This window comes from Orcinus orca, chromosome 7 (genome assembly GCF_937001465.1).
Source record: "Orcinus orca chromosome 7, mOrcOrc1.1, whole genome shotgun sequence".
Taxonomy (NCBI): domain Eukaryota; kingdom Metazoa; phylum Chordata; class Mammalia; order Artiodactyla; family Delphinidae; genus Orcinus; species Orcinus orca.
Window position 1 is genome coordinate 120,663,583 of NC_064565.1, and position 12,615 is coordinate 120,676,197.

The 12,615-nt window shown below is 59.0% G+C and overlaps 1 protein-coding gene across 1 annotated transcript; it reads left to right on the plus strand.

The window, feature by feature from the left end:
* Nucleotides 1–1,774: 1,774 nt before the first annotated feature.
* On the plus strand, nt 1,775–8,484 carry RTP5 (receptor transporter protein 5 (putative)). Its single transcript, XM_004262899.3, is given in 6 exon segments — nt 1,775–1,963; nt 3,566–3,699; nt 3,702–4,025; nt 4,028–4,107; nt 4,110–4,368; nt 4,371–8,484. Coding segments are annotated over 6 exon segments (1,608 nt in total). The 5' UTR covers nt 1,775–1,811; the 3' UTR covers nt 5,030–8,484.
* Nucleotides 8,485–12,615: the final 4,131 nt, after the last annotated feature.

A 12,615-nucleotide genomic window follows, 5' to 3' on the forward strand; every position in this document is an offset into this window, starting at 1 on the left:
AGTCACGAGACAGGTGGATATAGGGAGGAGGCCCACAGGGAGGTGAACAGGCCATGGGCAGAGCATTCACTGGGGGCGAAGGCTGTGCTAAGTCTGCGCCTTGGAATTTCTAGGTGGGTCTGGGCATGAACAGGCTGCAGGAAAGGTCCGCAAGGCCCGCTCCCAGCAGGGGTGGATGCAGCGATTCTTGAACCTGGAGCCGGCTGCCCGGCAGGTGCCGTAGCCCTCGGCAGGGGACACAGAGCAGGCAGCTCGCTGCTGTGGGCACTGCCGCTTGCCCAGAGGCCCAGAGGCAGGGTCCACGACCCTCATTCCGGGAGGGGTGCTCCGGATGAGGCCCGCTCTGGCCTGGGAGCTGCCGAACGGCCTGGGGGAGCATCCTTTCCCGCCAGCCGTGGCGCTGGGGGACTTGCTGGCTGCTGAGCACCGTCCCGACAGTCCATGTCCCTGTTTCACTTGGTCAGAGCTTTTCCTCTCGTCAACATGAGCTGCCGATTCACAGCCTCGGACCCACGGAGAAACCCGCTTCCGTGGCACTGGGCCGGCCAGCTCCTCGGCGGAGCCACGCTGCCCAGTGGACAGGGCGCTGGGTGCCGCCTCCCCTGGGAGCTCGCTTGAGCCCTCCCCCCACCGCCCCGGGCTCAGGCCCCTCCCGGCTCTGCTCAACCCTCGAGCCTCGGCTGGCTCTTTCCTCGAGCCATGTCGCCCTCGCACCTTCACCAAGTACTGGACACACGGGGTGGGGGTGGGGGGGCGAAGCTGGCCCACAGACAGCGCAGGAGCCAGACGCATGCGCACAAGACGCGGGGCGGAGCTTCCTCTCAGGGGAGGCGCAAAGCCCCCAAACAGGCTGCATCTCGGGTGGAGCGGCCAGGGCTCCCAGCGCCGGTGCCCCTGCCGGGAGGGGATTGCTGGCGGCGGGTATGGGGCACGCAGACAGCTTTGGGGGCCGGCTCCTTCAGGTCCTGAGCTAAGACTTTAGAGTAATTTGTGAAGCTGTGCATTACCTTTAAGGCATTTTTACGTAAATGTACATTTCTAGCCAATAAAAAGTATGAAGAAAGGAAAAGACTTGGGAGGGACTTCCCTGGCGCTCCAGTGGTTAGGACTCCACGCTTCCACTGCAGGGGACGCGGGTTCCATCCGTGCTCGGGGAACTAAGACCCCGTAAGCTGCGTGCGTGGCGCAGCTGAACAAACACCAAAAAAAAAAAAAAAAAAATTAAAGAAAGAAAAAGAAAAGTCATGGGAAAATTTGCAACGATACATGTTCAGTAAAGTTCCTTAAGCTTTGTTTGTAATGGCAAAGACTTAGCACCGTGGTCAAGGACAGAGGCCGGGCAGGTAGATCATGCCCCAGCCACAGACTGGAAAATATCAGATATTTAGAAGAATGGGCATCACCGTCCATGCTACGCTGTGGGTAAAAGAAGCAGGCCTTAGGATAATATGTTCAGTAAGATTTCCTATTTGTGAAAAATAATTATGGAAATGTATATGTGCATAGGCACCGAAAATACGTGGATGTCAGCACCACAATGATGACTATGGGCGATTTTTATCGTATTGTAGTTTGTCCTTTTTATGTTTCTGATTTTTCCTAAAATGAAAATCCACTGCTTGTGTAATAAAAAATACGCAAAAGGGTCAGAAAAAAAGGCCTATTTCTCATTTCTCTGAGACAAATCCGGTTGCTATGGAGACGAGACGGTTGTCAAGGCGGCAATTGGTCGGTGCCGGAGGCGGGTGGGCGCTCGCTAGGAACCGCAGCCAGCGCAGCCCTCAGACCGCACTGGGGAGCCCAGCGCCAGCATGGACGGCGTGGATGTGTGGGCCACCACCTTGGCCCAGCTGATGGCCAAGAGGAAGCCCCAGGACACCTGGGAGCTGGTCCCCGAGGAGAACCTGGCCTCAGGGCACCTGGACAGCAGCGGTTTCCAGTACCGGCTGCGGGGGCTCTCGAGGTGCGGCTGAGGGGGGGGTCTCCTGTGGGGTCCTGGGAGGGAGGGGCCGAAGCTACTTAACCACTGGCTAGGCTGGGTGTGGCCTGGCCGGTGAGGAAGGCGGCGGGGGGTCCGTGTGTCTGCCTGGCCTTGGCACCCAACAGGTGGGTGGGTGGGTCGGGTGTTGCTCCTCCCTTCCGGGAAGTGGGGGTGTTGGGGGAGCAGTCTGTTCATTGCCTTTCAGCACAGGCCAGCTGAGGCCCTGCCTGGCAGTGTCGGCACTGCCAGGCCAGTTGGGGCCCTGCCAAGGGGCAGCTGGCGTGGTGATGCTGCCCCTGCGTGGAGGACTTTGCTTGTTCACTGCAGCATATCCTCGTTTCTGTGGCAGCGCTGACAGCGGGAGCAGGGTGTGGGCAGGCACCCGGTCGCCGCTCGGCCCTGCGCTGCAGGGAGGCCTGAGGGGATGGAAGAAGGGGGTACGGGCCCCAGAGGAAGGAGGATGTCCCCGGCCTGGGCTGTGGCCGAGTGCGGGCCGCGTCACGAGCCCCCGGGACCATGGGTCACCACGTGAGCCTCGCTCTTCCTCGTGATGCCAGCTGCCGTCAGAGCAGCCAGGACGGGCCAGACCTGCAGGGGCCCTGCCCAGCCAGGCAGCCTGGTCCCCCAGGGGCCAGCTGGGAGGGGGCTGGGGGGAGAGGGGACCTCGCAGACCAGTCCCGCCCCAGTTCCCCAGCGTCCGAAATCCCTGGAGTCAGGTGTGCGCTGGGATGCCGGCTTTCCCAGGTGTCAGGAAGTAACAGCCTTTGGCGCGTCTGAGGGGCCCCTTCCAACCCGGTACTGTTCCCACGGCCCCACAGAGGAGCCGCTCTACACAGGTGGGACGAGGACCCTGAGTACATCTTGGTTTTCTGTTTTCACGGACAGAAATGCCAGCTGGTGGGATGGTCACTAGGGCAGACCCACCTCTCCACGTGCAGCCACTGGCCACGTGTAGCCATGACACGCTCATTAATTAACAATTAATGGAGGAAGTTCAGTCCCCAGGGCACCATCCGTGTCTAGGTGCTCCCCGGCCACGTGTGCTGGAGGCTGCATGCGGGGGCGCAGTGGGGACAAGCCCACCATCAGGGGAAGTTCCGGTGAGGGTCAGAGGGTCACTCACCTGTGACCTGACAGTCTGGAAACAGAAGGACACAGGGCCTTCAGCCTCCGGAGCGGCACCCTCACCGCTCTCCTCACGCTCCTCTGCCCGCCCCCAGCCTCCCCATCGCCTCTCTCCCGTGGGGTGGGCTCCCCAGGTCCTTTCTGCAGCCCCCCGCCCCCTCACTGGGCATCACAGAAGCTCTTCCTTTCCTCACTGTCCTGGTGGCGTCTCCTCGAGCAGCTGAGACCCAGGTCAGCAGGCGACAGACCGGCAGCAGCAGGCGCAGAGGCGGCCCTGCGCGTTCAGTCGCGGCTTTGCCGCTGAGAGCGTCTTGGTGCCGAATGGATGAAAGGCGCCGGCTTTGGCTTTTCAGGTTGTGGGTGCAGCGAGGGATGTGCACACACGGGCTGGGGTCATGAATTCCGCTGGGCCCAGGGGAGGGCCACCCCGGCCCCGCTCACCCCCTCTCTCCTCCCCAGGCTCCAGTGTGGCCGCTGCCAGTGGGGCTGGTCCTCGGCCCACGTGCACATCCTCTTCCACCTGTAGTGGGACGAGGATGCCCAGCAGGGGCTGGTGAAGGTGCGCATCTGGGCCCAGCGGTGCCGGCTGTGCCCGCGGGCGGGGCCGCCTGCCACGTCAGCCTGCTCAGCGTGCGGCTCTTCCTCAACAAGCTGGTGCAGTTCATCGCGCAGAAGGGCCCAGGCTCCGACCAGTGCCCCGAGATCTGCTTCGGCGAGCACTGCGACGCCTGCGACCTGGGGGTCTGCTTCTTCCAGAAGCCCCCGGACCCCGCCTGGGGGCCCGAGGTCAAGAGCCCCAGCACCAGCAAGGGCAGGTTCACCCTGTATGGTGGCAGCGACGTGGACGCCCCCACCGCCAGCCAACAGCTGCGCATGCTTGGCTGCAGGCTTATGGTGGACCGCTCCAGGGGCTACACCCCAACTCCACCACGGTCCCCCTCTCCGTGGCCGACTTCATCAAGAACCCCCTCTCCGAGAGCAGGGACTTCTTCGGCGAGAGGATGAGGAGATCGTCACTGTCCCCTTCTCCCTTGTGCGCGAGGACAAGGGGCCCGTGGCCGACCCCACCGGGCCGCTCACTGTTGGCAGGGGCTCCCCCTACCTGCCCACCAGCTCCAAGGCCACGTCCAAAGGCAAACGCTTCCCGGTGAACATCAAAGTCCCCGTGTTCCACGGCAAAGGCCTCGTCCTCAGCGGCAGCAAGGAGATGACAGGCTTTATCTACAAAGGCCACGGCTGCATCTCCGACCCTGATGGAGATGAGATGCAGACGATGGCTGGGGCCCCGCGTTCAGCAGCAGCGGTGCCGTCACTGAAGTCACTGATGGAAACAGCCCGCGGCCAGTGACCTACATCATCGGCCTCAGGCACAACGGGCAGGGCTCCGTCACCTTCCCCTCTTCCTTGACCAATGTGGTCCTTGAAGGCGAGGACCCCTTTGACCGCATCTACGGCTCGCTCACCTTCCCTTTCATCTTCGCCACCAAGGGCAAAGGCGGGGCGTCCTCTGCTGGCGTCACTGAAGGCAAAGGGAAGGGGGATGGCGGCAGCGGCCCTGCCACCACTGGCCGTGAGCCCCTTCCGGGGACCAATGCCAGTGGCCCTGTCCCCATCAGCGAGGGCTCCGTCACTATCCCCTTCTCCGTCCTCAGTATCATTCAGAGCAAGGGCTCTAGCAGCGATGACAGTGGCCCTGAAAGCAATGGCCTTGCCACCCCTGGCTTTTCCAAGAAGCAGAGGCAGCCGGGGCCCAGGGCGGGCAAGTCCGGCCCTGGGTGCTACTGGGAGGAGGACTTCTGCTGGGCCGTAGGCTTCCGTTTCGACCCCTACGAAGAAGTCTGGATCTGGGTCTCCATGACCGTCCGCATCCTCTGGATAATGTACCTGTACAAGTTCAGCCCTGACCACTCCCCGCGGGTGTGAAGTGTGGCGCCTCTCGTCGGTCCCCGCTTCACCCCCCAGCAGGGCCGCCCGGGCAGCCAGCGAGCCAAGTGACCTCCCTGTCCCCCCAGCAAGCCCCCGGCCGCCTTGGCCGCCCCCTGCTTCCGTGTTCTGTCTCCTGCCATGAGTTGTGGTGTCGTGGAAGCTCACGCCGTGATTGTCCCCCGAGCTGACCGTGTGTGTTCCAGGCGCTTTTCTGTACGTGTGTTACACTCCAATAAAATAAAAGTTAGGAAGCAGCAGCCACACGGCACTCGGGCTGAGCTGAAGGTGTGAGGTGGGAGGGCGAGGTGGGCACATGGGCCGACTCCTGGGTCCCAGTCCCCGCGGGGTCTCCTTCCCTCGATGGCTCCTGGATCCCCGGACGGGACGCTCGGATCTGTTCAGCACAGGCTGTCAGGGCGGGGTGGGCGGTGGGGGGAGGAGGGCCTACACCACCCACTCTGCGAAGATGAAAGCCCCTTGAGGTGTGGTTGGCAAGCCTCTTCCCCCCCCGCCCCCCCCAACACCAGGGTCCCAGTAGCTGAGGAGGTAGCTTCCCCACGGGAGGGGCAGGAGGCCAGCCAGCGCTTTGCCGGATTCTGTTCACGGCTCCCCTGGAGCATTTATATCCACAGCGCTGTTTTGGTTTAAGAAACTCCATCTGTGCTGTAGGTCAGAAAACTGTTCTGTCACTTGTATGCACACCTTGGATTTCCATCTTAAAGGCCGTAGGTCCGGTTCTAAGGGGCAGGGGTGTTGGGCCATGTGGGTCCCAGGCAGCTGGGGGCGTGACAGCGGGCAGCTGGGTCAGGCCGCCCTGTAGCCCCCCATGCAGAGCCGGCCCCAGGACCCTGGTGGGGGGTTTGTCTGCAGAGCCCGAGGTCTGAGACTTGCATCCCCTGGCTGGATGAGAGTTTGGGAAGGCCTGCCCTGTGGGGAGGGCTGAGTGGACGGAATCCAGCGGCACTGGAGAGTCTGCCCTCAGGCCTGCCGTCAGGGTGAGTGGGGAAGGCGGGGCGGGGCTCCCGCACAGACAGGGCTGCCTGAGGTGGCAGGGGAGGAGGGGGCTTTACATCAGCACCAGGGTGGCATGTGCCCTCCCCAGGCCTGCTCACAGAGACCCCACATGACACCAGAGCCACGGAAGCTTCCACCCTACACGGAAGGCCAAACCTGCACGGGACGTGAGCCTGTACACCTCAGCCAGCCTGAGCAGAGCCTCACCAGACGGCACGAGGCCAGGTCACCAGGTGGCCTATGTGCTAACCTCACCCTTAGTGCAAGACCCACCCTCCACCCTCAGTGGTGTGTCTGCACTGGGTGAGACCCTCACTCTTAGGACAGAAACCACCTTCCCATCCTCAGTGGTGTGTCTGCACTGGGTGAGACCCTCACTCTTAGGACAGAAACCACCTTCCCACCTTCAGTGGTCTGTCTACACTGGGTGAAACCCTCACCTGAGAGCAGGACTGAGCCTCCCACCTTGGTTTTGCCGTCTACACTGTGGTGTGACGACCTAGCTGGGTGGTGTCTGTGGTGGTTGGGGTTCTAATTTACTTTTTTTTTTTTTTTTTACGGTACGCGGGCCTCTCACTGCTGTGGCCTCTCCCGTTGCGGAGCACAGGCTCCGGATGCGCAGGCTCAGCGGCCATGGCTCACGGGCCCAGCCGCTCCGCGGCATGTGGGATCCTCCTGGACCGGGGCACGAGTCCGCGTCCCCTGCATCGGCAGGCGGACTCTCAACCACTAGACCACCAGGGAAGCCCCTATTTTTTATTTTTTTATGACATAAGCTCTGTTTTATTTGGGGGAATCAGGAAAGGCCTCTCTTTTGAGAGAAGGCTTTTGATTAGGAGACTTTTGAGAAGAGGCTTGATGGAAATAAAAGTAGCAAAATGAGGATTAAAATAAGTCAGTCTATAGGATTTTTCAGTTAGGAAGCCACTTCAGTTAGGAAACCACCTTCACAATGATGAGTGGAGTGCGGGGGATGAAATTTGAGTGCAAAGGGCTGAGAATGAGTAAGAGGAGACAGCGTTATTGTTTCCAGTTCACTGCAAAGAGCAGAGGAGAGACAGAGACGGGGGAGAATATGCATATCCGAAACAACACAGGATCCCATCGGCCTCTGCTTGCAATTAGTATCTGACTCTTAGCTCCCTTCCCGGGGCCACCTTTTCTGATTCTGTTTTCTTTTAGCTTCAGGTAGTCTTTTCCCCCGCCTAGCTGTCCTCTTCGGCCCTGCACAATTCCTTTAGGGAGCTGTCTCTAAGCCCCACGTCACATACTCGGAGGCAATTGCCTCCTTGAACTCTTGCGCCGAGGGGGCTTTTATTTCTTCAGCGTTTGCACAAAGTTATTTTTCAGTCGCTTCCTCCTTCTGTCTGTTCTCCCCTGTCCTGACTTCGGCCTTCATTGTTCACTTTCCACTTTCAACCCTGCCTTGGCTTTTAGACTAGATTTCAGCATTGTCTTCTTACCCATAATCTTGTCTACCTGTTTTCCAAGAATTAGGTCCTTCCTGTACACTGCTTTGGGCTGCCTATCTCAATCCAGCCCCAGGAGATATGGTGTTTCCTGAAGATACAGCAGAGGAAACCACAGATTAGGTTGTTAACCTACAGTTCTGGATCACCTCCTTGGTAAGACCATGGCCATTTCATGCCCAAATTAAAGTCCTCCATGGCTAGCCAACCTGGCACTAGAAGTAGAACATTACTCTAGGGACTTCCCCGGTGGCACAGTGGTTAAGAATCCGCCTGCCAATGCAGGGGACACGGGTTCAAGCCCTGGTCTGGGAAGATCTCACATGCCGCAGAGCAACTAAGCCCGCGCGCCACAACTATCGAGTCTGCGCTCCAGAGCCCGCGAGCCACAACTACTGAGCCCACGTGCTGCAACTACTAAAGCCTGCACACCTAGAGCCTGTGCTCCGCAACAAAGAGAAGCCACTGCAATGAGAAGCCCGCACACCGCAACGAAGAGTAGCCCCCGCTCGCTGCAACTAGAGAAACCTGCACACAGCGACAAAGACCCAACGCAGCCAAAAAAACAAAACCAAGACCCAAACCAAACACCCCGCCCCCCTCCCCCCTCGCCAAAACAGAAAATCATTACTCTAATAACTGGAATCCCTGGGCTCATTAACCATTCACAGAGCCCAGGGCCGAACTGCTGGCTCTACATTGAGAAGCCCAACCCCCATGGCTCTGAGAGCACTCCGAGTTCTGAGGTCTGTTTTCCCAGAGGTTCAGTCCTGCCCCTCTCTAACTGATAATATGCTAAGTGTGCGTAAAGCACTTCTGCTGAATCGGGGGTTCTGACTGAAAGGGGGTTCTGATGGCAGTTCCTGCGCTGGGCTCAGCATGGACACTGGGTGGGCTCCCTCTGCCCCCACGTGTCAGGGGCCCCCGGCCTCTGGCTCTCTGGCTTTGCCCGGAAATGGCTGCGTGGAGGCTGTGCTGTCCATAGAGGCGTCACCTCTGTTCCTGGTTCCAGTGTGACCTCTGCTGGCGCAGGTCTCTCCCTCCCCAGCCTTGGCCAAACTGCAGCGTCACCTCCATGGTTTCCAACTTGTAGATAAACTAAAATTATTTCCCAGATGCAAAGCTTGCCTGGGTGGATTAAACTGGATGCTGTGACAGCTGAGAATTTCAGTGCTGGCCACTCTTCCTGTGGGTGCATAACAGGTGTTCAGTCCAGGAGTCTGACCACACCGGCTCAGAGGGCGGAGTCACCCCCGGCCCTGGGGTAGGTGTGGGGAATCTGCCCCCAGCACCACCACCCAACCCCCTCCCTCCCGTATGGGTGGGCTCTGCACCAGCTCCTGGCTTCTGGGACCTCCTGGTGGTCAGCTGGGCCACCCGGGGCGGACGGTAACCTGCCCCTCCCCCAACATCCCCGGCCAGCGCTGTGCGGCGGGCGGTCCTGGGCCTGTTGGACTCACGGTAACGGTCTGTGCCTCCCCGGGCCCTGCTGGCCACACACCTTGACCTCATCTCTGTCCCTCCCGTCGCCCGCCGGCCCGCGCACGTGCAGGGAGAGGGAGGGTCGGGTTCCCGTATGGCCCCTCTGGGTCTTCAGCACCCCTCGCCCTAGGAACCTGCGAAGAGCGGTGTCCCCTTAGGTGTGAGCACACGGGGACTTCAGTAAGGCCCACACCAGCCGGAAGCAGAAAATGTGGGGAGCGCTAGGGTCCTCCAAATAGGGAGTGGGCAGAGGGAGGCATCACGGATGGCATAAGGGGGGTGGTGCAGCGCCTCCGGGTCCGGGGGTCCTCAGTAGGCACTCCCAGTCTCCTCCCCAACTCCTAGCCCAGCCCCACCCCTCCCACCCTTCCCCAGCCCCTCGGTCTCCTGCCGCCCCAGGCCCCCGCCCCCAGCTCCGGCCCCTCCTCCAGCCCCCGCCCGGCCGCCCGCGTTGTCCTGCGGCGCCCCCGAGTGGCCGCTGGCGGGAAGCGCAGTCCTGCGATGGGGGAGGCGGGAAGGCTCTGCCGCTGTTTTAACTGTTTTAACTGTTTACTGTTTAATCAGAAGGTTCCTTAAAACCCAGCAAACTCCACCCATCGTCAGCATCACTAGCACACGGTTTCATAAATAATTAAAACTCATTTAATTACTTAATAATTCATTCAGAATTAAGATTCAGGAATACGATGAAAGCGAGAGCAATACCCACACTTGACCTGTGCGCCCCCATGCCCCCCCCCCCCCCATTCAGGCGTGCGGGCTATGTGAGTGCGCGGTCAAGGGAAGTTCAGGCTCGCGGACACTGGATAAAACGCCAAGGGCGAGCCTGGGGCTCAAATCCAGGGCAGCCGGCGCCCCAGCCCCTGTGCAGCCTGAGTGACCACGTTGGGTCAGGAGGACTAAAGGCAGACACGTTTCAAATGTAATTGCTATTAGTTCAAGCAAGGATGGGGTACTTAAAGTGTGAACGATTTCCTGATTTCTTGCCCTCTAGGGAGAGGCCATAGGGTCACGGTCGGGGACACAAACCCCTCCTCTCCTCAGCCTGTTTCCAGAGCAGGTTCAGGAGACCACACGCAGGGCAGGGGGCCTGATCTGGCCAAACCTGACTAGCTGGTGCCCCTCCCGAGGATGGGGTCGGCTGGGCTGCACCGGGTGTGAGCTGCCCCATCTTTTCATCACCTGTTCTCTTAGTTGAAAGATTAGACGGCAGACTGTTGACTCTCACTATGATGAAATAAAATTCATATTTTACGGCAAGATGAGAAAAATTTTAAACAAAAACCTTTCCTTGCCCGTTTGGGCCTCCTCCCTCCCCTTTAGTGTGTGCTGTGCGTCTGCGTCAACCAGACCTCCTTAGGAGGGAACCTTCCTTCCTAATCCTGTGAGGGCCCACAAGGACCTGTGCCCCACTACTCACTCTGTACGTGCAGGTCTGGATTACGTAAACTGTCAATAATACGTCACTTGATGCATAACTGTCTCAAGACCTTATGTAAATGGGCTTTGATTTCTAATGGGCAGAGCACTCCCCAGAGCTTTCTGAAAGACTCTCTGCAGTTATAATCCTGAGGTTGGCTAGAGTAAAATTTTCTATTTCTTTCTTGGATTGACTATTGATTAATTTTCATTGTCAATTAGGAAACACATCTGTTTTGTAGTCCAGATGTTCTCACCCGCTAGGGCAGTCTGGCATTCCCATCTAGAAAGTTATACAGCTCTAGTCAGAAAGGGGCTGGTGAGTGTGCCCTGACCCCCGCGTGGCCTTGAGAGGAGTGGGTGGGACAGAGGGCCATGTTGCTTCCTTTCCCAGGAAATGTGACTCTAGACACGGGGTGTGGGCTTTCTTCTGGGAGGCGCTGCTGCTCCGGGGGCCTCGCAAGAACTGCACGCTTAGTATTTGTGATTTGAACCGCTAATATCATTACTATTTGTAGTATTAATACTAATATCATTACTATTTGTAGTATTAATACTAATACCATTAATACTAATATCATTACTATTTGTAGTATTAATACTAATACCATTAGTATTTGTGTATTTGTGATTTGAACTACTTGGTCCATTTTCATTATGAAAGTAAACAAAAAATTCTAGCTCCCAGAGACAGAAGGTTAAGAACTGCTTCCTGGGACGTCTGCAGTTTTTTCAAGTTTCTCTTCTGCGTTATCCAGCAGTATCCAGCAGTTCTCTCTAGATAAGACAAAATGGGATTTGGGGTGTAGTCTTTTTTTTTTTTTTTTATGCGGTACACAGGGCTCTCACTGTTGTGGCCTCTCCCGTTGCGGAGCACAGGCTCCGGACGTGCAGGCTCAGCGGCCACAGCTCACAGGCCCAGCCGCTCCGCAGCATGTGGGACCTTCCCGAACTGGGGCACGAACCCGTGTCCCCTGCATCGGCAGGCAGACTCTCAACCACTGCGCCACCAGGGAAGCCCTGGGGTGTAGTCTTTAACAGTCAAAATACTGACATATCCCTGTTTCCTTGGTGACCCGTCCTGGGGTCCTGACGCTGCTGATGGTGGCCAGGTTTGGGGCCGAGAATCCACTTCCTTCCTTCGGAGCTTGAGTTTTGCCCTGACTGGGGAGGAGGCTGGTCTGCTGCTTGTCGGGTCCATTTTAGTTCCATTTTCGTCCCCTTGTGGCCCTTGCTCCAGGGCGTGGCGGTTCTTGTTCGTGCCCTGTGCTGCGGCTCCCAGGAGTGTCTGCAGGCCGGGACGCTGGTGCTGGTCTCAGTGAGGTCACGGCTCCTCTGGGCTCCTGGGCCAGCTCAGCGCCTTTCATGGGGGCCTCTCTGGCGATGCCCCACTTTCTTAGGCATCGCTCTGAGCGTGTCTTTCAAAGCTGCAGCCATGAGCTGCCCAGCCTGGGTGCTGGGCAGGAAATCATGCACCTGGGCTTCAAAGGATTCGAGACGATCAGGGCTGCAGCGAGGGGCACTCGGGGCGTTCATGCAGGGCTGCGGTCGGGGGTGAATCACATGGGCTGGTGTTGAGTGGCTAGACCCTCGGAGAGGGCGATAAACCCACACGCGGGGAGATAAGAGGAGTCAAGGCTTCCCAGGTGGCCGTCCACCTGGTGACCACCGGCAGTCTTGACCTAGGGCCACTGTCCCCTAGCCCGGCCACTGCGTGCTCTGCCTTCTCATCCACAGATGGGGCTGTCCCAGGCGGGAGCTCCTACGCTCAGCGGCTCCCTCGAGGTCCTTCCCAGGTAGCACCCCTACCAGCGCGTGAACTAGAAGTCGGGTCCTCTCACCTGAATCGGGATTAACCCAAGAAGGATCCTGGCAGGGAGGGCAGGTCTCTGTTCTGGGGCCTGCAATGCAAGCAGGGGGGTGCGCTATGGCTTTTCACAGACACCCTCATGCCTGGCTTTCGGAGCCCCAAGCCCTGTGTTGTCACTTCTTCCTGATAAAGTTCAAGCTTCCGTGCTCTTCCACATCACCTGTCCTCAGGTCTCATGGTGAACGGCTCTGTTGGATCTCTGGGGGCGCTGGGGGGCGGGTAGGTCCTCGGGACAGGAGTCCCCTGAGCTTGTGCTGCGAAGGGGGCTGGGCTGAATCCGAGGGGCGGGTACGCTGGAGGCTTGGCCACCTGCCCGGAGGTCTCTGTGC